Genomic DNA, 25,815 nt, shown 5'->3' with positions numbered 1-25,815 from the left:
GTTTGGTTATTTCTCAGCCATGGAGAAGCCCTCTACTCTCAGACTGAAGGCACTATAACCTAGGAAGAAACCTAGGTACTTTCAGCAACCACAGTTAGGCTACCACGAGGCAATTATCAAAAAAGTCTTTGGATTTTGAAACTTTATAATTGTTACTGTGTGAGAAAGTGCCTTTGTGGGCTCTGGTGCCAGAGGAACTGTCTTGGAATCCTTACTCATGCACTTACTGGCACCCCTGGACTCTGGCTTTCTCTTCTAGGATATGTTAAGAATCAGTATTCACAAAGCACCTAAAATAATACCTAACTATCACTGTAAGTCACTGGGCATGATGCATGTTCTTCTGGAATACCACGGCTCTGACACTATGTGCATCTGAACAGGAAACACTCTGGGTAAGCATCCTGACACTCCCATATTCAAGCAGAGAAGACCTACAGAATAATGTAGCTGTTCTCAAAGATGATAAACATGGTTAGGCATGGTGGTGCACGCCTTTAATCCCGGCACTCAGGAAGCAGAGGCAGGCAGATCTCTGAATTTGAGGCCAGCCTGCTTTATATAACAGCCAGAGCTATATACCAGAGAGACCCTGTCTGAGAATAAAAAAAAAAAAAAAAAAAGGTAGGGTAGAGAGGAAGAGTGGAGGAAGAGAAGGGAATGGAGAGAAATGTATAGCTCAATAAAAACAAATAGATAAATGAGGATAAGCACAACACAAGAGGGTCTCCTGGAGAACTAAGTTTAAAACTTTTTCTTCATGGGTTACAACAACATAATAGCCTCAGGACGGGCTTTTAAAAGTGGAGAAAGCAATCTCCTTGAGTTCGAGGCCTGCCTGGGCTACAGAATGAGTTCTAGGACAGCCAGGGCTACATAGAGAACCCTGTCTTGAAAAACCAAAGAAGCAGAGAAAGAAATTTTAAGAAAGCACTAACTTTTCCTACATGACCATTAAGATCAATTCTTGATTCATGTCACTTACAAAGCCAGTAGGTAGCCAGTTAGAAGGGTAGTGGCCTTGCAGTGACCTTAAAGTTTCAAAATTCCAAGGAAAAACATGGATAAAGGCAGCTTCTTCATCCCTTGATTTTTTTGAGCTAAATGAACAATGTTTACCTAAGACGAGGGCAGTTCTGACCTAGAGCGTTCAGGATGGCATCTGTGATATTGGAGCACCCAGAGGCACAGAGGGACTGCAACTTATGACACCCTCTGCATATGGTGATGAGACCTTCATCTGTGATTTGCTAAAACAGACACAAAAGTGAGAAAAATCAATATACATTATTTACAAAAAAATACTTCTGTGGAAGCAGCAACACTTACAATTCTAGGCAGCCTGAGCATCCAGAGACCCCAAAACCTAGAGGCAACAGTCTCCTGCTAGCTCCTGCTGACTCCATGGCTCTGTTCGAAGAGGAGGAGCTAGACTCTTTTTAACCTAATGGTTTTGAGAACAGCTTGGGGAATGTCATGGTGAGGGTTTAATTAAAAAGTTATAAAACCTAGAAAACAGTTAAGGACATCAGTATGTTTTTCTTTTTTGAGACGTGGTTTCTCTGGGTAATAGTCCTGGTTGTCCTGGAACTCACTCTGTAGACCAGGCTGACCTCAAACTTCAAGTATAGCTGAAAATGTCAGAGTTGGTTTATGAGCAAACCTGGTAACCCTGACACTGGAAGGACTGAGGCAGGAGGATAAGCTCAAGATCATCCCGAGCTATGTAATCAAACTATGTTGAAGTAAAAAATTATAAAAAAGGGAAGGATATATAAACATTTGTGTGGATCTCACTGTAACTCAGGCTTGCTTTGAATTCACGGCGATTCTACATCAGGTTTTCAACTGCTGGGATCGCAGGTATGACTTATTACGCCTGTTTGTCTTTGAAATGGTTTACTATGCAGTCTAGTCTGGTCTAGACCTTGCTACACAATCCATGCTGGCCTCCAACTGATGGAGGAGGGTCATCTGTCTATGTGTTACTTTCATTGGTTAAATAAAGAAACTGCTTTGGCCCTTTAATAGGACAGAAAATTAGGTAGGCGGAGTAGACAGAACAGAATGCTGGGAAGGAAAGTGAGGCAGACGCCATAGCTCTCCTCTCCAAGATGGACACAGGTTAAGAATCTTTCCGGTAAGACACCACCTCGTGGTGCTACACAGATTATTAAAAATGGGTTAGTCAAAATGTGAGAGTTAGCCCATAAGAGGCTGAAACTAATGGGCCAGGCAGTGTTTAAATGAATACAATTTGTGTGTTGTTATTTCGGGTGTAAAGCTAGCCGTGCAGAAGCTGGGCAGGAACGCAGCCCACCGCTCCACACAACATCCAACTCATGATCCTCTTGCCCCGATCTGCTCAGTGCTGGGGTTTCAGTGCAGGGACTATAGGTGTGTATCAGTATCAGTAAGATACTGATTTTGATGAAACTTTTGTAATAATGTTACTGGGAGAAATTACTAATACAGAAGCATTATGGGAAGGGATGCTTACTAAGCAAGTTTGCAAGTTCAAAGTCACCAGCTCAGGGCAGTGTGCACCTATGTACTTGAGAGCTTCATCTTCTAGCTGGAAAGATGAAAAAAATAAGAGATTACTGACATCGTTTCAAGGTAGAAAAAACTATAGCCAGTGATCAATACATTCTCAATATAGCTTACCAAGTTACAAAGGAACAATGAACCATCAAAAAAAAAAAAAAAAAAACAAAACCCAAAACAAAATCTAAAAACAAAAAACATGATCACATCTCATTCCTAGTAGTAATAGTTACCAGGATTTTAGAAGTCAGTTTTTTCATACCAAATTCTTATCATTACTATCAAATCCAGAAAAAGATTTAGGATAGGATTCATTCTCTCTTTTGTGAAAGAGTCTAAATATGTAGTCCTGGCTATTCTGGACTCCCTATAGAGACCAGGTTGGCTGTGATTTCTATTCCTATGTCTGCCTCCTGAGTGCTGGGACTACAAGCTTGAGTCATCATGTCTGGATATGTGTTTTATTTCTAACAAAGTAAATATTCATAATAAGTTGTGGAAAGATTATAAAGGCAAAACAATTTTCACGTGCTCGTGCTTACAACCCATACAGAGTCTGTGCTGTCGTTTTGACAGTTTTCGGGAGAAGGAGCTGAGAAAGGACTTCCCAGAGTCTATCTGCTACTGAGCAGCACTGGGTCATAGTGATCCATCCCAATCAGTAGTTTTCAGGATTCCACAAATAACCAGAAGCTCACGCTGCTGTTTAAGGCAATTGTATATCCAGAGTTCTGCTTCAAACAAAGGAATTCTTTCTATTATGGTAAAACTGAGGGCATGTTTAATGGCATCCACGGTGTATTGTTAGCAATCCCCAATAATTGCCAGGCACATCTAACTCCACTACTCTCCAATCATTTCTTTCTAACGCTATCTGACCAGTTTATTTCCTCTTCTATCACCCAAGAAATGGTGTCTTATTTGTTTTTATTATCACTTCTTTTTTTTTTGAAACAGTCTTATGATGTAGCCTAGGCTGGCTTTGAACTCACAAGGATCCTCCTGTCTCAGTCTCTCAAATGCTAGGATTAAGGGATGTACCAGCACACCTGGGTTTGAGAATTTAATGAAAAGAAGCATTAACTGTGATGTTACAGCAGGAGGTGAAGCGCAGCTGCTGTGTACCTGGCACCCTATGGGCAGCTCTTGCTGGCTACAAGATAAACCGCCAAGATCGCCTTTTTTGCCTAAGCAGTTCTAAAGAGACTTTCTCTGCATGAATGTCTCTCCACCTTGTCCCTTCTGCCCCATTTACACTTTGGTTGGGTATTAGTTCTTCCCATTCTTCAGTTCTGAGACGTGTCTTCACAGTCAGCAGCAGCTACAATTCCCCCTTTCCTTAGACACCTCCAAAGAGCTCACAGACCCTCACTTTCACAAGCCATCCATGGAGCATTACCTGTGTGCAGCCTTTTAAGAACAAGGCCTTGAGACCCCCACAGCCTCTCACTAGTGCTTGAATGCCATCCTTGGTTACTTGGTCACACCAGGAAATGTTCAACTGCTCCAACAGTGGACACCCCTCACTTAGGATAAAACAAAATAAGACAAATGTATCACGACCTCCACTCCCATTGCGGTGTTCACATGGGACTGTGTCACTCAGCAGGGAACTTGAAATCCAGTTTACCAACAAGCACAAAACAGACTGTTTTCCAGGTACAGATTGGGAATGGAAACTTACTTTACAGAGTAACTAATGACAGTTCAGATTCAAGCTCAGAGTTTTCCATCAACGAATTTTACTGGTATCCAAGGCCTACTGAACTTTTATTAAAAAAAAAAAAAATCACAAAGGCTCTATATATTTCCTTATCTGGGACATTTCTATAGAGTACTGTTTCCGCAGGCCAAAGTAAGGCTAGATCATGTTCAACCTTTATCTAGAATACACTAGCTTCTCCTCTGAATCTCTCAGTGTACTCCACATGAAATACTGAAGGATTTTAAATCTATCACTGCAAACACTGCTTGAATGGTTCTAAGTATCCTGCTTATAGAAATAAAGCCAGGAGATCTAGGTTTAAGCTCATCTTCAACATAAATCGTCTGATTCCAGGCAAGTCACTTTAAGAAGTTTGTCTGATTAGCCACATCCCGTCCCCAGTTTGCCCAAACTGAGACACTCATGCCCATTACCCGCTAGCACGGTAATACAATGTACACTTACACGTTTCTTTTCACCACAGGCTCTGTGATACTGAGGGGCACAGCATCTCAGACATTTCATGGCTACTTCAGTAGTACCCAGTACCTTTTCGAATTTTTAAAAAAATCTACACATACTTGTCCTATCTACTGCATAAGATAAATAAATGAGGTCATTTGTAGGAAAGTACCTTAATATGGTCAAGGGTCACCATATTTATGGCCTTACATGGCAAGCGGCTTTAGATTCATTGTATTCACGAGGAAGTTCCAAAAGGAGCCACGTTTTATGTCACTTACACTCTAATTCTTTCTCTCCTTCTGAGACAGGGTCTTGCTATGTAGCCTAGACTGAGCTTGAAGGTGCAGTACGTCTCGGGCCTCAGCCTCCTCAATGCTGCGATTACAGGCATGCAGCACCATAATAATATAGAGTGTGGCTAACACTTTAATTTTTGTTGTTGTTGTCTTTTCTACACTGGAGTTCTGGCTGTCCTGAAACTCATTCTGTACACCAGGCTGGCCTCGAACGCACAGATCTGCCTGCCTTTGCATCCCAAGTGCTAGGATTAAAGGTGTGCGCCACCATAGCCCTGCCCTAGCTTTACTTTCAATGTGTGTAAGCAGAAGCAACACAAAGTACCCTAATTACTAAGGAATTAGTTAAAAAGTAGATTTCCAAAGGGAATGAGTATTCCACTCTTTTAAAATACATTTTATCTGGGAACTGAAGGCAAGTTCAAGGCTAGCTTAGAATATATGATATGCTAGCTTAATTTTCTTCTTTTTTTAAATATTTATTTATTATGTATACAGTATTCTGTCTGTGTGCCTGCAGGCCAGAAGAGGGCACCAGACCTCATTACAGATGGTTGTGAGCTACCATGTGGTTGCTGGGAATTGAACTCAGGACCTTTGGAAGAGCAGGCAATGCTCTTAACCACTGAGCCATCTCTCCAGCCCCTTAATTTTTTTTCTAAGTCAGGTCTGGTAGGTCTCTATAATCGCAGCTGCTTGAGAAGCTGAGGCAGGAGGATCATAAATCCAAGGCCAGCCTGGTCTATATAGAGAGACACTATCTAAAAATTAAAAGACAAAACCAAACCAAAGAACCCCAGAGACTTCTGGACACACAGGCAAGTTTATCTCGGAGCTCAAGGTCAGCTTGGTCTACAGGAGTTCCAGGGAGACCTGGTGAGGACCTGTCTGAAGAGAGAGGCTGGGCACTGAGCTTGGTGACAGCACTTGCTTTGCCTGTGTAAACCCCTAGGTTCAACTGTGGACCTTCTGTAAACTTTCCATAAATAGTCTGTCTTCTAGACTCTGTCTCACTGTGAAGTCCAGACTGGCCTTCAACTAAGGATCCTCCTGCCCTAGCCTTCCCAGTGCTGGGATTACTGGTGTGAAAAACCTTCAGCTTTACAGAACTTAGACAATATGAGAACACTCAAACAATGAACACTTATTACGTCAAGCAGGTTTTCCTCTGTCTCTGTCTCTTCTCTGGTCTGAGTGTTCTGTCTGCAGGCCAGAAGATGGCATCAGATCCCATTATAGATGGTTGTGAGCCACCATGTGGTTGCTGGGAATTGAACTCAGGACCTCTGGAAGAGCAGCCAGTGCTCTTAACTGCTGAGTTCTCTCTCCAGCCAGCAAGGCAGCTTTGAAAGTACTTTATCTGTGTCAGGTTGAAGCACATGAAAGTCTTCAAGCCCATCCTGTTGAATACAGGCACGACTTTCTACAGTGCAGGCTGACAGTTTCTCATGTAATTCTCATAACAATGCTACAAGATTACAAGGAAAAGCTCTTCAGGCCATGTTCAGCCACAGCTGTCAAGACAACCTGGCTCCAGCTCCATTTTAACCAGTAAGCTGTAAAAACACATGGCATTTTCTTTTGTTTTTTAGAAAGAACTAATGGATAAGCCATACTGCTGTTCAAAATCCCTAGTTACCTCTGGATTTCATATTAATATACCTGTGATTTTAACATGAGCAGGGGCAAGAGAAAAGACCTCCTGGGGATAACAGTACACATCCGTAAAACAACGCTGTCTTCAATTCCAACTGTATTATCAGTTATTTTTTCAAAGTATGTATTAATAGACATACTGTTACAGAAGTTTACCTCAGAGCTTTGAGTGACATGTTTGTTATTGATGTACAGGAAGCCAAGTCGAGGTGCCTGAGTTTGGAGCAGAACTTGCTAAGGCTGGTACAGGTACTGCAAACAGAGAAAAAAATAATGAATACACATTAAAAATAAAGCAATCTGGGTACCAAGATGGCTCAGTGGGTAAATGCAACCTGAATGATTCAGGTTCAGTCCCAAGGTCCCACAGTGGAAGACCCTCTGACCTCACTCCTGTGCTGTTGTAATTGTGTGGCTGAACTAACAGTCACACAGAAATAATAAACTTCAATTCTGCTGTACCATACCCCTTGTCAGCAAATATGCATGTGTGTATCACAACTGTAACAACAACACAAGCCTGCTTTGGAACCACATGGAACTCCACCTTGCTGATGTGTATTCCAAACTTGAGTCTGAACTGATCCTCCGTTTTAAGTTGTCTTTGGTTTCTCTTCGTAAAGTCTGGTAGTTTTCAGTGTACAGGACTGGTACACCCTTCACTGCATTTATTTGTAAATACTGATTCCTTTTGAAGTTATTAAGCTAAATCTTCGTGAGGTTTGCCTCTGTGTGTGCCCGTGCAGATGTGGCCACAGGACCTTGTGTGCTCTTCTTCAGCTCCCTTTCTTGGCACAAAACTTCTCACTGGCCAAGAGCTCACCCAGGAGACTAAGCTGGCCATGAGACCAGGGATCTCTGTGTCTCTTCTTTTACAAGCGTGTGCCACCACAGCTAGCTTTTTAATATGGGTTCTGGGGAACTGAACTCAAGTGTCAGTACTGTGTGACTGAGCAATCTCTCAAAATCTGTTTTTTTGCTTGAGACAGCAGGGTCTCATGTAGCACAGGCTGGCTTCAAACTCACTATGCCACCAAGGAATGTCTTCATTTCCTGATCTCGTCTCCAACCTCCTAAGAGTTTCACACTTTCTGACTTGAAACTTTTTCCTTAAATTTCATTTTTTCTTTGTGTCACCAATGTATAGAAAAATATTTTTTTGAATACTGATCTTCTAACCAGAGAATTATTATTATTATTGTTGTTGTTTGTTTTTCAAGTGTTTCTCTGTGTATCCTTAGCTGTCCTGGAACTTGCTCTGTAGAACAGGCTGGCCTCAGTCTCCTGAGTGCACCACCACACCCTGCCAAAGATATTACTATAGTGTGCATCTCTTTTAGTGTGGGCACAGATGTGCTATGGTATGTATATGGACATCACAGCACAGATACGCAAAGCTATGTATGTGGATGTCACAGGTCAGCTTTGGGGAGTCAGGTCTTCCCTTCCATTCTGGGACCGAGGTGTTGAACACACTAGGCTTGCACTGCAGGGCTGTGGAGGCCAACAGGGCCATCTCACTGGCCCTAAACAGCTTTTAAACTTGTTCAAGAATAGCAGCATTTTTGGTGGTATATGATATTTTTAAAAATTTTATCTTTATTGATTTATTTTGTTTCTTCAAGACTGGTTTCTTGCCAGACAGTGGTGGCGTATGCCTTTAATTACAGCATTTGGGAGGCAGAGGCAGGTGAATATCTGTGAGTTTGAAGCCAGCCTGGCCTACAGAGTGAGTTCCAGGACAGACTCCAAAAGCGACACAGAGAAACCCTGTATCAAAACAAAACAAAACAAACAAAAAATCGGTTTCTCTGTGTAGCCCTGGCTATCTTGGAACTTACTATGAAGACCAGACGGGCCTTGAATCTAGATATTCACCTGCCTTGTCTTCACTGGCATGAATCACCACGCATGGCAAAATAACTTTAGTATCTTACATAGTTGAGGCTAGCTGGCCTTGTTCTCCAAGTGCTATGGTTTTAGGTGTAAACGACGAACTCGGAATTAGGTGTGCACGTGTGTGAGGCATCAGATCTCCTGGAGCTGGGTGTGGTGCTAGGAGCCAACACCCCCACATCGCACACACCTGTCATCTCAGACAAAGGGTTTTAGGCTAGACCGGGCTACAGAGAGTTAACGCAACAGCACATTTGTACTGGGGATTACACTGAGAGGGTGGTGTTCTATCACTGATTTGTGTCTCTCATATATCTAGATTCTGCATCCTAAGTGAGACCTGACTTTTCCTTCCTCCTACCTTAATTTCCCGTGTGGGCTTGTTTGAATTACACAGCCTTGGACAGCCTGGTCCTCGCTATGGAGCACAGAGCGCCTTAATTCTTCTACCTCAACCCTGGGTGCCAGTGTGCACTCCCTTGTTAGCCATGCGTAAACTGGGAAAATACCCTAAAATTAATCACTTGAAATAATATTTCTTTCAGTTTCTGTGGGTCAACAATTCAGTTATTTTGCACTGATGACTCCTAGAAGTCTCCAAAGACTATTCACGAATTAAGAATGGTTGCATGGTTTTGTTGTTGTTGGTTTAAAAAAAAGAAACAATTTCTCTATATAGCCCTGGCTGCCTAGGAACTTGCTCTATAGACCAGGCTGTCCTTGAACGCAAGAGATCTGTCTCTTCCTCCCAAGTGTTGGAATTAAAGCCACCATGCCTAGCTTGGTTTTATATTTTTATGCTTATTCTATTAAAAGAAAATGACACTTTTATGATATGTGAAGTTACATTTAATTTTTTTCTATTTTGAGATAGTTTCATGGACTAACACAAGCTGGGTAATCACTATACCCAAAGCTGGTCTGAAACTCAAGGAAATACTCCTGCCTCAGACTCCCAAGTGCAAAGACAATAAGTAAGGAATCTTTATGCCTGGCTACTTATTTCCATTCTACTCAAAAGAGAGTTTTTTCCTGTTGAAGACCTCTAGTTTAGCTCTCTAGTTCTGGAGAGAGAACACTGTTTGTTACTTACTAATCTTGTTTAGACTATGGTCTACTCAGAACTATGTTCTAAATGTGACAGAAAACCATGTGTATTCTCCAATTACTGGGTAGAACATTCTGTACACAGAGACAACATTTTCCATTCTTTTGTTTATGTATAGTTTTGGAGGGACAGGGTCTTACTATGTATGTAGCCCTTCAGGGATTAGATCTTGCTACGCAGATCAGGCTAGACTCCAGCTCACAGAGACCTATTGCTTCTGCCTCTGAGTGCTGGGATTAAAGCATTAATGACCATGCCTAGCCACCCATCTTTATATTTTTTTGGTTTTTTTTGTATGTGTGTTGCCAGAGATTGAATCCAAGGATGCATACATGGTGGTCAGTCACTCAGGACGAGCTGCGCACCAAGTACTCTTCTATGTTTCCGATAAAGGATCAAAGTGGTCTAGCCTGGTCTTAACCTCTGGAACCCCTCACCTCTACTTCCCAAAGTGCTGGGATTCTAGCACACCGTCTTTTAACTAATTTCTGTCTCCTGACTGAATTCTATTTTTCCTGAGGGAGGTTTGTTATTTATTTGTTTAGTATGGTCTAGAGATTCTAATGGAAGTCTGTCTCATCCAGACCCTTGAGGTTGCTGGTGTTTCTAGTCAGCCCTTACTCAGCCACAGCTTCAGCTAAGAGCCCAGCTCTCCTTAGTGTCATTTAATTGATAAAGTAAGCCCACCCACGCAGTAACCCCAATATGTTGGTTTTTATAATCTGCCTTGTTTCGAGATTATTTAGAGCTTCTCTCAGAGTTGGTGGGCCAGGAGCCCCAGGCAAGAAATTTCACAGACTCGAAGCGAGGGTTTTAGCTAAATGGTAGTTTGCTTAACATGTAAAGGCTTTGTGTTTGATGTTCAGTACTAATATTTATAGATAAAATGCCATGTCTAGGACTTTTTTCTTTCAAATAATGACAAAATCATAGAGGATAAATCAGTAAGAGGGGTCAATGGACAAGAATGGCCACAAATGTTAACAACTGAAGCTGGGTCATGGGTTCTCAGTGCTCAGGAGAAGCACGCCAGGCCATGGGCTCCACCTCCTGCACTGAACAAAAGTCAGTAGAGGTAATTTCTTAACCAACATGGGTTAGCATTCAACTTGAGTTTGAGTACTTACATGCTTGCAGTTCCTAGGAACCGCCATGAGACCTGTTCCTCCTCCACCCCATTTTTGTTTCGCTTGAGACATATAGTTCAGGCTGGCCTGGAACTCACTATGTAGCAGAGGCATGATTCACCTTCTATCTCCCAAACATCAAGCACTGGGGTTACAGACACACATAACTTTTTCCTATCATGCATTTGTTTTTGAGACAGGATTTCATAGGCTGGCCTTAAATTGGAGATTCTCCTGACTCTTGCCTCCCAAATCCTGGGTAACAGCATATGCTAAATAGATATATAAACACACCAATAAAAATAAACCTTAAGGGGCTGGAGAAATGGTTCAGAGGTTAAGAGCACTGGCTGCTCTTCCAAGAGGTCCTGAGTTCAATTTCCAGCAACCACATGGAGGCTCACAGCCACCTGTAATGAGATCTGGTGCCCTCTTCTGGAGTGCAAGCATACATGCAGGCAGAAGAACATAAATTAATCTTAAAGGAAAAAAAAAAAACTTAAGTTTTCTGAAAAACCCCAATCAGTTTAGAAATAATACTTATTAATAAAACTCAGTGCGAGGGATCAAACCCAAGGCCTGAGGCATGCAGCATATAATCCACCACAGAGCTTTGTAATTTTTTTACTTTGTTTTTGGTGGTACTGGAGATCAAACTCAAGGCCTAACATATTCTAGGTAAGAGTTCTTACATCTCAGTCTTTTTCATGTTTTTCTAAAAGATTTATTTACTTATTTATTGTGTATACAGTATTCTGTCTACATGCATGCCTGCAAGCCAGAAGAGGGCACCAGACCCCATTATAGATGGTTGTAAGCCACCATGTGGTTGCTGGGAATTGAACTCAGGACCTTTAGATGAGCAGGTGGTGCTCTTAACCTCTGAGCCACCTTTCCAGCCCTTTTTTCATGTTTTTGAGACAGGGTCTCATGGTAGCCTGGCCGGCCTCAGCCTCAAACTAGTCCTCCTGCTTCAGTCTCCCATGAGTTGTTACCCAGGTCCTCAGCCCACTTCCTACAGTAAAAGAAGCGATAGTGTGACCTCAGAGAAGAGGACTAAAACACAAAGCGTATGTTCTGTGCTCTAGGCGTCTACTTCTCTTACTCAAGTAGCTTAAAAGATTCATCTTTGCAGGAGTACATTTTGAATGAGAACTCTGTAACCAACAGAGTTCCTAACTGTCAACACACTTCCATGGCTTCACCTCACAACTTCTCTACACTGTGTTCAAGTGAGGTTTGATTTGCAATTACTACCAAAGGGTACCCTTCGGAGGAAGCTTTTCTGTCTGCTTGTGCATTGCATGTCTGACTAGAATATTCTATAATATTATAGAATATATAATATTCTATATTATATCATATATTATATCAACTTTTTTTATATTGTGAATGACAGGCACAGTCATTTTCTATTTTTTCTTATGTGCACTGGTGTAAGGCGTCTTCTGTCAGATCACCCTGGAACTGGATTTACAGACATTGTGAGCTGCCATTTGAGTGCTGGGAACAGAACCACGGTCCTCTTACCGCTGAGCCATCTCTTCAGCCCCACAGTCATTTTCATTTAATTTTATTAGCTGTTTACGTCTGTGTTTATGATTTTAATCTTTTTATAGAATTATCTGCTATGTGTTTTTGATAATTAGCCCTACAGTGTGTACATTAACTGCAGTTTCAAGTTGCATTTTAAGTATCAAAGATGAGTTCAAAATAAGCTTCCTGTTTCACTTCTACTTTCAAACACTTTTTCTTTTTAAGGTTCTTCTTGGACTAGGGACATGGCTTAGAGGTGTACTGCAAGGCCCTGGGTTCATCCCTAGCATCCTAAGTCCAACAAAAACTCATTCACAGTCAAGAAAGTGAATCAATGCCTACTGCCAGTCACAGCTAGAGTAGGACAGACCACGGACTATGTATGGTGCACCCTCTGAAACTCAATACTTACGCGTCTGTTGTCTTTGTACACCCATTTAGATTCAGTACTTCAATATTCCTACAATTTTGGGCAAAAGTCCTTAACAGGGAAAGAAAAGTTAAAAGTTATAAATAAGATGAGCAAAACTCTAGATATTTGCTCTCATATTGGTTATTTATGTCTTTGTAATACATCTCTATAAAACCACTGAAAACGGGACCAGAACTTCTGGGTGGCTGTGCTGAGAGGGTGGCGGGCCCCAACTTCAGAATGACAGATGTTCCTGTGGTCCTGTCCCTTCTAAACCTTGCCCTGTGTAGCACTTCCTATGGCTACTCATTCATGCACTTTATAATGGAACCTAATCGAACCTGATGTTCCTCAATTATGGGACTCATGCTAGCAAACTAGCAAATTTGAGACGCGTCACAAACACCTGTAACACAAACACAGTAACGTGCGACTTCCGACTGGCATCTCCAGCAGAGACTGACTACTGGGGCCGATCTAACTGGACAGTTAGTGTCCATGTTGAATGGAAACATCCAGTATCTGCGAAGTCAATGAACTGGATGCTGGGCAGAGGAAAAACAAATTATATATTTGTTGTGTGGGGTGTGAGTAAGAGCTCAACAGGGCACAAAGAAAATTAACTTCCCACAACAAAATGCTCTTTAAAGCTGTAAATGTTTCTTTTTTTAGTATTCTCAGAAGGGTCTCACTGCATAGCCCTGGCTGACCTTGAACTTGCAATCCTTCTGCCTTAACCTCTCAATTTCTGGGATTAAAGGTTGATCTTTGAGTTAACAAAAGCCTAAAAAATGACTTACCTAAGGCCCCCAAAGAACTGTTTTAATGTAGAGAGCTTTTCTATTTTACCTGCTGTGTAGCACAGGCTGACTCAAACTCAGAGTCTCCTTCCCGAACATGCTAACTCTAGAGTTTGCTACCACACCTGGGTCCTCACTTGCTATTAGATATTTTGTTATAACCAATGTATATGCTTGCATTTTTAACAGCTTACAAACTTAAAAGCTACTTTAGCCTTTCTGAGTGAGATGGTGCTGTCTTCACTTCAATCTAAGAGGTCGAAAGTTATTTTTGAAACAGTTATATTTTCTTACCTTAATGCATTATCTCCTACTCCAAGACACCCACGAAGACTTAACTTTCGTAAAAAGCCTCCACATCGTTTTGAAATGTTTTCTACTACCCGACCCTATAAAGAGACAGTTAAGCAAAAAGATGGCCTATGTTACTTCTTTTGACAAGAACACATCCTTTTTTTTAATAAATGATTTGTAAACAGAAAAGGCTCATAAGAAATTTCTTCCTATGAAAATTTTAACTTATTCTGAGAAAGTCTTTCTGATTAATCCATCTACTCAAAACACAACCACAGTCTATATTCTTTCTTTGTTCAACTAGGATCGCCTGTACTCGAGGACCAGTGCCATCCAGTTCTTGCGGCGCTCTATAGAGTCCACATCGAGCTCTATATGCACGTATGTGGCTCACTTGGGGTAAATACAGACACTGACTTCTCTGTCCTCTACAAGGACTCACCATAGAGCTTTGCACACAGCACGAGCTCAGTGAGCAAGAACCATCCTGCTGAATGATTCTGTGGGTCAGGTTTTTAAAGCATATATATCTACAAGATCAGAGAATTGTGTTATAAATGTATCACAATGTTAGCGGGTTGTTTTTTTTTTAAATTTATGTGCATGGATTCTGGTTGCATGTATGCAGTGTATCACATGTGTGCAGTGCAGTGCCTGTGAAGGCCAGAAGAGGGAGACTGAACTGGGTTAAAGAGGGTTGTGAGCTACACCATGTGGGTGCTGAGGGTCCTCTAGAGAAGCAGCCAGTGCTCTTATCTCATGAGTCATTGCTGTGGGAGTCCACTTGGGCATGGTCTCTTATACTATAAATGCAGCTGTAAAGCCTGCTCACTCTCTTGCTTCTGGCTCTCACTTCCGGCTGCTAGATTCTGTTTCCGTTCCCTGTTGGTGCAGAGGACTGTTATCTAGGACAGTGATCTTTAAGTCTCCCCTAAATAAATAACCTTTATTATTCGTAATTCTGAACCAGTGTGGGATTATTTTGTGAATTCCGCCATCACATCATCTTTTCAGCCCCATTTTTGTTGTTGATTTTGAGACACATCTCCTGTACTCAAGGCTAGTGTGTATGATTACTGCGTAGCTGAGGATGAACTTGAACTCTGTGTGGTCTGTGCATATGTAAACAGGTCTTCATGCCTGTGAAGGCTGAAGTGTCTTCTCTAACTGTTTCTTCATTCTATTTTTTGAAATAGGGCTTCTCCTGAACCTGGAGCTTCCACTATGGTAGCCAGCAAGCTCCTAGGATGCACCTGTCTTCGTCTCCCCTCCCCTCAGTCTGGAGTTACAGGTGTACCTCCACTCCTCACTTGTACATAGATGGTAGGGATCTGAACCCAGGTCCTCATGCTTGCACGGCAAGGACTTTTTACTGAGCCATCTCCCACCCTGACCTTGAACATCTTTCAGCTCCTCTGGGCTCTGTCTCTAAGTGCTGGGATTATAGGCATGTGCTTGCCTAGATGCTGTTATACTTTTCTATTTAGAGTTAACAGGCTATACTAAAAAATTAAATGAAAAAGTAAACCCACATGCAAGAAAACCACCTCTCGTTAGTTAAAAACAATTTAATAATTCTAGTTTTAACCATTCTATATTTTCCATAGAAACTATTTCTACTTTTATTCCCCTAAGAATCAAAATACACATGAAGAATAAACACAAGTATCATCCAGCAAGTTTAAGCCTCCTGATTGTATAAAATTAATATAAAATAGCTTGCTTTACATGAGCAAACACAAAAACTACAAAATAAAATCTGGTGGTCTCAGTTCAGGACTAAAGTTATTAAAGAAGTTAGCACTGTATCAAGAAAATAAGAAGAAAAACGAGTCAGTGGGAAAAGTGTGGCCCATCATGCACGAGGCCCTGGGTTTGAATCCTTGTAATCTCTTCCCAAACAAGCTGTTGCATGTTTGGAGCCATAGGCTCGCTGTGCAGCCAGAATGGCCCCCGAGCCATCCTGACCCGCCTGACTGCTGAAACTTAAGGCAGTGTCACCATGTCTACTCCAGAAAATCCGGAGGACACTGGAGGCTTTCGTGAAGTTCAGCTGTACCAAAAATAATTTCTTCAGTAAAAAAAAAGATTAATACGTCTAGGATTAATACTGTAACTACTAATGAAATAAATGGGGCCACACACCACGTAATTATACCTCAATATCCCTCTGGAAATCAAACAGGTCAATTCGTTGCCAGTTACTGCCATCCAGAGCTAGGACGTTCCAGGCCTAATTTGAATAAAAAGAGAAAGAATGAGCAAAGGTTGAAATGAAAACAGAAACTGGCAATGTTTAAATTCACACTTCAACTAACAAGTAACTGAGACTGACCAAAACCTCCCTCAGTCCCTACCCACAACATCTCCCAGCACTTGCAGCACGGTGGCGCGGTGCTGGGGCAGTGGCGATGAGGCTGGTACACAGTCTTTCTTTCTAATTGTGTTTTCCCTATTATCAATGTTCTCACTCAGGTATGCTTTATAATTAATCAATATCCTGTCCGACTTGACTCAGTGACAGTTTTGTTTTATTGCTTGTCATGCTGGGGAATCCATAACCCCGGGCCTTGTACATGCCAGGCGAGCATCTACCACCAAGCTGCACCCTGCTTTGGCCTCCTCAGCCCTTGGATGCCAGGCCCTGGACTAGGGTAACTTTAATACTGCAAACTGTTTAGTCATCTCATACACTAGAGGCAGCAAGAACATTTGTTAATCTTTTCAGCATTCAGGATTGGGTGAGAAATGATTTCAGTAAGAGATAATTTGTTGTGGATCACTTGGTATTTTAAGACTTTAAAAGCTTCCCCCAGGACAGGCTCTAAAGCTGCAGAGAAACCCTGTCTCGAAAAACCAAAAAAAAAAAAAAAAAAAAAAAAAAAAAAAAAAAGCTTCCCCTAATTAAATAACAAAAGCCAAGTATTGCTCAGAACAATAAATGTACAGTCTATTGTGTGTGTGTGTCTGAGACAAGGTCTCACTATGCAGCCCAGGGGTGTCCTCAAACCCAAGATACTCAAGTACCAGGGTTAAAGGTATGAGCCACTATAGCCAGTTCGAGTATCCTTCCTTTCTATTTATTTACTTATTTACTTATTTACCTATCTATCTATCTATCTATCTATCTATCTATCTATCTATCTATCTATCTATCTATCTATCTAATTATAGGCAGGATTTCTGTAAACTCTGGGCGTCCAGCTCTAGAGCACCCTTCCTTTCTATCTAGCTATTTATTTTGAGGCAGGGTTTCTCTGTGTAACTCTGGGCGTCCTGGAACTCACACTCTATAAACCAGGCTGGCCTTGAATTCAGAGAGACCCACTTGTCTCTGCCTCTCAAATGCTAGGATTAAAGGCATGTGGCACCACCACCCAGCTTTAGAATATTCTTTATTACGACAAATTTAAGAAGCAATTTAATGTAGGTTATATTTACAGCCATTTTTCCGAGAAACAATTTTTTTTTTGGATACCAGGTCTCACTGTATAGCCCTGGGTGACCTTGAACTCTGCCTCCCAAGTGCTGTGGTTAAGAGCTTGGGCCACCATGTCTCACTTTTGTTTAAAATTTTCAAAACTGAATTCTGGATATTCTGAGAAACCAAGTGTAACCACCATAAGGTCATTAGAAACATGTTGGGGTGTGGCGGTAAGCTAGAAGCTATTCTAAAACTAGGTCAGGCTCTCACGTGGCCAACGTCACTTCTCTTTGTGGTTTGTTTTGTTTTGTTCTTTCTTTTAAATAGCTAGCTACAGAAGAAACAAATAAAACTCTTAAAAACCACATGTTTAAGAGATTCTTGGACTAAATATATCTCTGATTGTGTGCTAGTTCTTGCCAGGTTCTTCAGGGAGCAGGAAGCATGCAGAACTCAGCCTAAAATTAGGAATGACAGGTTCCTCCCTAGAGTCTGCATTAAAAAACAAAACAAAACAAAACCCCTCAAAGTGTTGGCAGCATGGCTCGGGGTTAGGCCTGGCCCAGTGTACGCCAGGCACTAGACTTGCCCCAGCACCGCAAGAGCAGACACCTACCCCCAACACAATCCCTAACTACCAAGAGCAACAGACACCACTGCACCAACCGTCCAGACTTAATGACATTTGGCGCAGTTCCCTTCTTTCCTTAAAAGAAAACCACAGTTAAAACTCTCTTGTGAGCACCCTGGATGACTTCAGCTCACATGGAATCAGGAAGAGAAATTGCTCACTTGTAAGAACAATTCTTGCACTTGCAGACTGTACAGCATAAAGAAGCACACAACTGCTGATGATTTCCAAAATCGTATGCAAATAAGTATAACTATCAGGACGGAGAAATTACTTTAAATTACCATAAAGGGGAAATTTCCACACTAAGGTTTGATTTCTGTATACACTGGCAGCAGGAGTTACACTGGTGGGTGAAGAGACACCTGTGTCCACCTAACAGAGAAACAATACTTTATGGGATCTACAAGAATACTGGTCTACTCTGCAGTTTTTGCCTCCTCTCCTGTCATGTTTGGAAGAAAGACTATGTGGAGATAAGAATTAGATGTTCAAGAGTCTAATATAGCCGTATGTATGTCTATGTGCCATTGTAAAAAGAACTATAAAAACAGGAACTTACTATTTTGCTACATTTTGTGGAATCAAGCTTTGTTATCATTAGCTGAGTCAATGCTTTCAATGTTTATAATATATAAATATTAGGAATAATATATAAAACAGAACCCATCATAGAACCATATGGGACAGATGGCGTACTTGGAGTAAAATAGTATCTTCTGTAAAATATACAAATAACACCTAAAATACCAGTCGGCTCCAGAAGCCATCAGCCTTAGAGCCAGGAAAGGTCCCTCTAACCATGTCAGCCATCTTACCCTGGAGACCTGAGCACAGCGACACAAGGTAACAACATCCAGGAAAGAAAAGATCCTAAGAAGAAAAGAGAAGTAACAAACTATCAGTTCTATAGCTCTTACACTCTGTCTCCACATTCTTTCCTACCCACCCGTGTTGATCAGGATGACCTTGAACTCCTGATCCTCTTGCCACAGCCTCTGGAGGGCTGGGCTTACAGGTGGGTAAACACCTTGTCTATAGTTTTTTTAATTAAAAAGTTTTAGTGTTTAAAAACTTTAATAGGTTTCATTATAATTTAATTTATGTATATCATTTGCACACTGCTCATAGTCATTGCTCTAGTATACTCGTTTGTCTCTGCCCACACCTTGCTAGTCCTCTTTCCAAGCCCAAACAATTGTTTAAGAAATTTCTCCTAGCCGGGCGATGGTGGCCCACGCCTTTAATCCCAGCACTCGGGAGGCAGAGGCAGGCGGATCTCTGTGAGTTCGAGACCAGCCTGGTCTACAAGAGCTAGCTCCAGGACAGGCTCTAAAGCTGCAGAGAAACCCTGTCTCGAAAAACCAAAAAAAAAAAAAAAAAAGAAAAAAAAAGAAAAATTTCTCCTGAGCCGGGCAGTGGTGGCACCTGCCTTTAATCCCAGGCAGGCAGAGTTCAAGGCCAACCTGGTTTACAGAGCTAGATCCAAGGATGGCCAGGGCTGTTATAGAGAAACCCTGTCTTGAAAAAAAATGGAGAAATTTCTCATGGATTTAGCCTGTAATGATAACAATTTCATACACACATGAATACCTCCATTGGCTAGAAGCAGTTCTTTCAAACAAAATAACTGCCCACAATGAAAGACATAGCAGTTGAGGGACAGCCCCTGACCTAATTATACAAAGTGTATAGTTAAAGAGCATTAAGCATTGGCTCTTACTATGCAATCTCTATCACTTTATCTTGTCAAAAGAAAAACATTTTATTAGACAGTAACTCCCCATTATCTATCTCCCTTGCAGCTCTTGGCAACCACCATTCTACTTTCTCTCTGGGCAAAGTACATGCTATTATTTCCTTTGTAAGGTTAAATACTAGTTCATCATATATAAATACTGTATTCTATACATTCATTCACAGATACTAGTGTTAATTTCCCAACTGTTACTATGAATTCTGTTCCCATGGACACAAATACCCATTTGAGTCCCTAATTTCAAATGTTTCAGATATATACCCAAGAGCCAAATTCTGTTATCTATCAGCTGTACCATTTTAAACACCTATACCAGTACAAAAATGTTCCAACTGCCTATCTTTGTTAACAAGTAATGACTTGTTTTTTAGCAGCCACACTAAAGGCTATGAAATAAGAACTGGTATCTCTCTGTGCCTTGTGGTTGGTGTTGGAGGCAGAATCTCACTCTGTAGATCAGGCCGGCCTCAAACTCAGGACACTTTTCATGCCTTGGCTCCCAGGTACTTCATTTGAGTCACCACGCCACGATGTGCTTGGCCATTTGCACGTTTTCTTCAGAAACCACATATGTAAATCCTGTAGTCATGTTAAACCGGGAAGCCTGTGGGCTTTGTGGCCGCACTGTGAAGTTTCTGTGCACTCGAGACTACACTTTTTCTACATGTAAGTGCTTTCTTTCTTCCATTCTTAGACTTGCCTTATTGCTGCAAAATGCGCAGGTTTTATATTATGATGCAGAACAAGTCACATAGTTTTCTTTCACTTCCTGAGTGAGGTTTTATACTCAAGAAATCATTGTCAGGTATTATGTTACGAAGTCTTCCCCCTATGTTTTATTCTAAAATTTTTTATAATTTTAGCTCATGCTTTGTTTTTTGGGGAGGCCCTATTTGAGGTCGACACTGTATATGGTATACAGTAAGAGTCTAGCTTCACTCTGAGGACGTGCTTCTGGGCACCAAGCATAGGGTGTTGAACACGCCTCCCATGAGTTACCACTGAACCACATTCATATTCTCCAGTTCAACGTCACCTTTTGAATGTGAGTCATATTTTCCCAACATCACCTGAATTCCCTGCAAGGTGCCTCTGTCACAAGTCATTGAAAGCAGTGTGTGTGTGTGTGTGTGTGTGTGTGTGTGTGTGTGTGTGCTGGAAGTCTGTTTCTGACTCCCTTTCCCACTGGGCTTTAGGTCTTTTTTTGTTTTGTTTTGTTTTTCAAGACAGGGTTTCTCTCTAGCTTTGGAGCCTGTCCTGGAACTAGCTCCTGTAGACCAGGCTGGCCTCGAACTCAGAGATTCGCCTGCCTCTGCCTGCCGAGTGCTGGGATTAAAGGCGTGTGCCACCATCGCCCGGCTATGTCTTCTTTCAGTATCACACAATTTAAGTATTTTCAGTTCTGATGCCAACATTCCTTTCTTGTTCTTTCTTCTGTAGGGCAGTACTTCACTATATTGCTGGGGTATCCATGAACTCCTGACCCTTCCACCTCATCTTCCAGAATGCTGAATTATCAGAATGCACCATGCCACCCAGCTGCAGAAAGTGCTTTGGATGATTCAGATAGTTACATGGTGTCAAGAAGAAAAAAAGGAAAACTAACAATAGCACTGAATTGTTACAAGAAATTTCCCTTATCTGAAGGTTCTCACCTTGTATCCCTAGCAGGCTTGAATTTGTGATTTCCCCACCTCAGTCTTCCAAGTGATTGGGCTCACATACCTGAACTACCAGGCTCATCTTAGATTTCTGACACCTTTTTATTTGTTCCACATAGGAGACTGATAACTGAAGGCTGGGCGGTGATGGCACACACCTTTAATCCTAGCACTCGGGAGGCAGAGGCAGGCGGATCTCTGCGAGTTTGAAGCCAGCCTGGTCTACAGAGCTAGTTTCAGGGCAGGCTCCAAAGCTACAGAGAAATCCTGTTTCAAAAAGGAGACTGATAACTGAGTTAGAAGGACTAGGAACAACAGGGTGAGTAACAACAGGGTGAGTAACAGCTGCTCTACATCCTGAAGTGTCAGCAGAACACCCGAACCAAAGCCCAAAAAATAACTCTGATGAGACAATACAATGAAAACTAGGGTCTGGGTAGTAGCTTGGTAAAGTGATTGTCTTGCATGCTCAGGGACCTGAGTTTGATCCCCAGAAGCACATACATACACACCCTTTCCCACTAGCCCCTGGAAAGAGAGGAGGATAAAGAACAGAAAGTGTAAAAAGCAGCAGCAGGGGCTGGAGAGAGGACTCAGCGGTTGAGAGCACTGGCTGCTCTTCCACAGGTCCTGGGTTCAATTCCCAGCACCCACATGGTGGCTCACGACATATACAACAGGATCTGATGCCTTCCAGCACGCAGAGCACTCATTCATAAAATTAAATAAAGTTTTAAAAAGAAAAAAGCAGCAGCAAGCAGGCTGGCCTCAAACTAATGGGGAACTCTCCTGCCTGTCTCCTGAGTGCTGGAATTACGGGTGCACACCTGGCTGTCATTTTCCTGAGACACGGTTTCACTATGTAGCCCTGGCGGACCTCCAACTCACACAGGTCTGACTACCTTCCAGCCAAGTGCTCCACCTCCAGCTCACATGTTTCCTTCCATTTTTATTTTCTGAGTACGACTGCTTGACAAATGCATGTATTTGTACAACCTATATGCCTGGTCCCTACAGGCATTAGAAGAACGCATGCTATCCTCTAGAACTGAGGTATGGGTAGCTGGGAGCCACCACGTGGGTGCTGGGAATCAAACCTGGATCCACTGATAAGCTGGGTCACTGGCTCAGCACCTGTGGTTGTGTCTTTGTTAGGAGGAAGGGAGGCTGAGACAGGCTCAGCACTCTCACTCTGTGGACCACGGTGGTTTTAAAAATCACCATCTTTGCCGCCTGTGCTGGGGTTAAACGTGTGTGCCACCATGCCCAGCTTTCTCATGCTTTTTTAAATATTTATTTATTATGTATACAATATTCTGTCTGTGTGTATGCCTGCAGGCCAGAAGAGGGCACCAGACCCCTTTACAGATAGTTGTGAGCCACCATGTGATTGCTGGGAATTGAACTCAGGACCTTTGGAAGAGCAGGCAGTGCTCTTAACCTCTGAGCCATCTCTCCAGTCCCCTTTCTCATGGTTTTGAAACGATCCTCTCGTCATGTATCTGGAGAGGCCACACCTGCCATCTGATCACTAGATACTTTCAGCACCATTATTTTATGTCACAATGGCATTCAGTCGGTGTGTGAGCCTGACTCAGTTTACACCTTACAGAGTATGTTCAGTTCTCCAGTGTACGCTTGTGTCAGACCTCCCTCACTGCCCAGGGCTGAGATCACAGGTGTGCAAACACCATGCCCGGCAGCTCACCCTATTTTTGTACTTTCTCAAGGAAAAAAAAAACCTAACAATCATAATTTCGTAGCGGTTACTTGGCTGTGTTGATGCTTAGACCATTGGTGAGGTGGGGTGCAGCATGGGGGAATATGTAGCCAGGAAGCACAGAGACAGGCAGGAAGTGGCCAGGAACCCATATTTCCCCTCAAGGGCACACCCTGAAAAATCTAAAGTGCTTCCACTGGAGTCCTACCACCTAACAGAGTCAAAGACAAAGGACTGAGTCTTCACCACATGGGTCTTTGGAGGATATTCAAGATCCAAACTACACCACTGATTACAACTTTACTAACTATATTACTATGTTTAACTGTAAAGCAGGAGGGACTGAGAGATGGCTCAAAGGTTAAGAGCACTTGTTCTTGTAGAGAACCTGGGTTCAACTCCTAGCATCCACATGGTGGCTCATAATTCTAATTTCAGGGGGTTTGATGAGGATACCAGACATGCCAATGGTGCACATACAAACATAAAGACAAAACACACATTAAAAAAACAGCATCAAACAAAAGCACTGGTTTGAGTCTCCGCACCCACATGGCAACTCACAACCACTTGTAACTCCAGTTCCAGAAGATTTAATGTCCTCTTCTGGCCTCTACAGTCACTTTACACGCATGGTACGCAAACAAAACACCTAGGCACATAGAGCAAAAATAATGTGCCGTAGGAGTACTAATGACGTCCTTTTGACCATATTGGGTCATTAGCAATGCCATTTCCTATTCAAAAGCCACCACAACCAAGTTCTGTGGTAAAGGAGTGTGTAAATGGTAAATGGGTGTGCTGGGAAATAGAACTTTGTTCTTTTTACACTGACAGAGAGTCACTGTAACGATGATCATGAAGCACAGAATGAACTATAAAGGCTACAGAGAGAGCAGTGCTCCACACCCTTTCTAGGAGCTCCTTTCTCAGAATGATCATATGTTCGATTATCAGGAAGCTCCTGGGGTATTTTTTCCTTCCTTGAGGAAATGCAAAAGTAGGATGAGCCACTGGGCATGGTGCTGCACACCAGTGATCTCAGCACTGGGCAGGTAAGTGGAACTCTGAGTGTGAGGCCAGCCTGTTCTACATAGTTGAGTTCCAGGATGTCCAGAGCTATACAGTGGGATCATGTCCCAAACAAAAAAAGGTAGGATACTGTCTTACTGAGGTAAAGGCACAGTTATTAAAATTTTTATTTTTCAATAAAAATAATAAATCTTGTTCACTTGAAACATAGAAAATTACCTCTGATCCACAATTAAAACAAAGACTATCTTCACTATTCTCACAATGTCTGTAACCCCAGTTTTAGGGGACCCCATGCCCTTTTCTAGTTTCTGCAGGCACCAGTCATGTACACGGTACACACGCACATGTAAAAACCAAACCAAACCAAAACAAAAAACCACCCAAATTAAAAAAAAATTAAGAGGCAGAGGCAGATGGATTCAAGGGGTTGTTTTTGAGACAGGATCTCTCTACACAGTCGTAGCTGTCCTGATGGCTTCAAACTCACAGAGGTCCACCTGCTTCTGACTCCCAAGTGCTGGATTAAAGGCGTACACAACCAACTCTGAGTTTGAGGCCATCTTGGTCTAGGCCAATCATATCTCAAAGTCGTATCTCAAAAAACAAAACAAATCAAACAAACAAAAGATTATTTATACGCTATGAACTCACAAGAAATACAGTCATTTAAATTAATCTTTATTATAAAACCCATGTAGAAATAACAGCTATAAGAGTTTAGACTTAAGCCTGGTAAAACTTTTCTCAGACACCAAACAACAGAAAGTACATTGGAACTTTTTTTTTTTTTTGGTTTTTTTCGAGACAGGGTTTCTCTGTATCTTATATTGGAACTTTTGAGAGGTAGTTCACTTATGAGGAAGATCGAGAGTGCTTTTATCGGGGGATAAGGTCCTTATAAAAGAGTGAACCACTGGACGGTAGTGGTACACAACTTAAATCCCAGCACTGGGGAAACAGAAGGTAGTGAATCTATGAGTTCAATGCCAGTCTGGTCTACAGAGTGAGTTCCAGGATAGCCAAGGATAACAAGAGAAACCTTGTTTGGGGGAGAAAAAAAAAGGATAGCCCCTCTTCTGTCTGTTACAATCTACCCAGGAAGATCATCGCCAGTGGCCCCTCTTCTGTCTGACTGTTACAATGTACCGAGAAGATCATCTCTAGTGGCCTCTCTTCTGTTACAGTGTACAGAGAAGATCATCTCCAGAGGCCCCCCTCTTCTGACTGTTACAATGTATCAAGAATGTCATCTCTAGGGGCCCCAGTTCTTGCTTGACTGTTACAATGTACCGAGGCCATCTCCAGCTGCCCCTCTTCTGTCTGACTGTTATAATCTACGGAGAAGATCACCACCAGGGGGGCCCTTCCGTCTATAGAAAGCAACACCTTGATCTTGGACTTCCTAGTCTCTAAAACTCTTTGAAAAACAAACCTCTGATCATTATACATTTTATCTAGGCCCAGATACTGTCATCCCAGCACACGTCTTTGTGCTATCTTAAGTCTATCAAGAGCCTGCTGAGGGAAATCACACTTAGGGAACCCTAACTGAAGCAAACTCAGGCTCCTTCACCAGGCTCCATTCTGGAGGGACTGCTTTCAGGATTAGGCTAATTGGCTAAGATCTGAGAAAAGACTTTACTAGGTATCAATATTAACTACCACTGTACCCAGAGCGAACAAGGAAAGACAGTATTTGCTGGCAGCCATTATGTACCTGTAAGGAAAAGCAGCTTTGGAGCC

The 25,815-nt window shown here is 42.1% G+C and overlaps 1 protein-coding gene across 2 annotated transcripts in view; it reads right to left on the bottom strand.

The window, feature by feature from the left end:
- Window positions 1-25,815, bottom strand: part of Fbxl20 (F-box and leucine rich repeat protein 20) — a 69,628-nt gene that overhangs the window by 12,870 nt on the left and 30,943 nt on the right. For both annotated transcript variants that reach the window (XM_038326626.2, XM_038326627.2), the window contains exons 3-10: window positions 18,716-18,770; window positions 16,001-16,075; window positions 13,843-13,937; window positions 12,749-12,817; window positions 6,826-6,921; window positions 3,947-4,073; window positions 2,501-2,575; window positions 1,120-1,250 (exon numbers count right to left, since the gene is read on the bottom strand). In XM_038326626.2, the coding sequence (XP_038182554.1) occupies window positions 1,120-1,250; window positions 2,501-2,575; window positions 3,947-4,073; window positions 6,826-6,921; window positions 12,749-12,817; window positions 13,843-13,937; window positions 16,001-16,075; window positions 18,716-18,770 (723 nt within the window). The remainder of the gene's footprint in view (window positions 1-1,119; window positions 1,251-2,500; window positions 2,576-3,946; window positions 4,074-6,825; window positions 6,922-12,748; window positions 12,818-13,842; window positions 13,938-16,000; window positions 16,076-18,715; window positions 18,771-25,815) is intronic.

The sequence above is a fragment of the Arvicola amphibius genome, chromosome 4 (assembly GCF_903992535.2).
Source record: "Arvicola amphibius chromosome 4, mArvAmp1.2, whole genome shotgun sequence".
NCBI classification, from domain to species: Eukaryota; Metazoa; Chordata; class Mammalia; order Rodentia; family Cricetidae; genus Arvicola; species Arvicola amphibius.
Note: the sequence above shows the minus strand (reverse complement) of the source record. Positions and strands in the feature narration are given on the sequence as shown.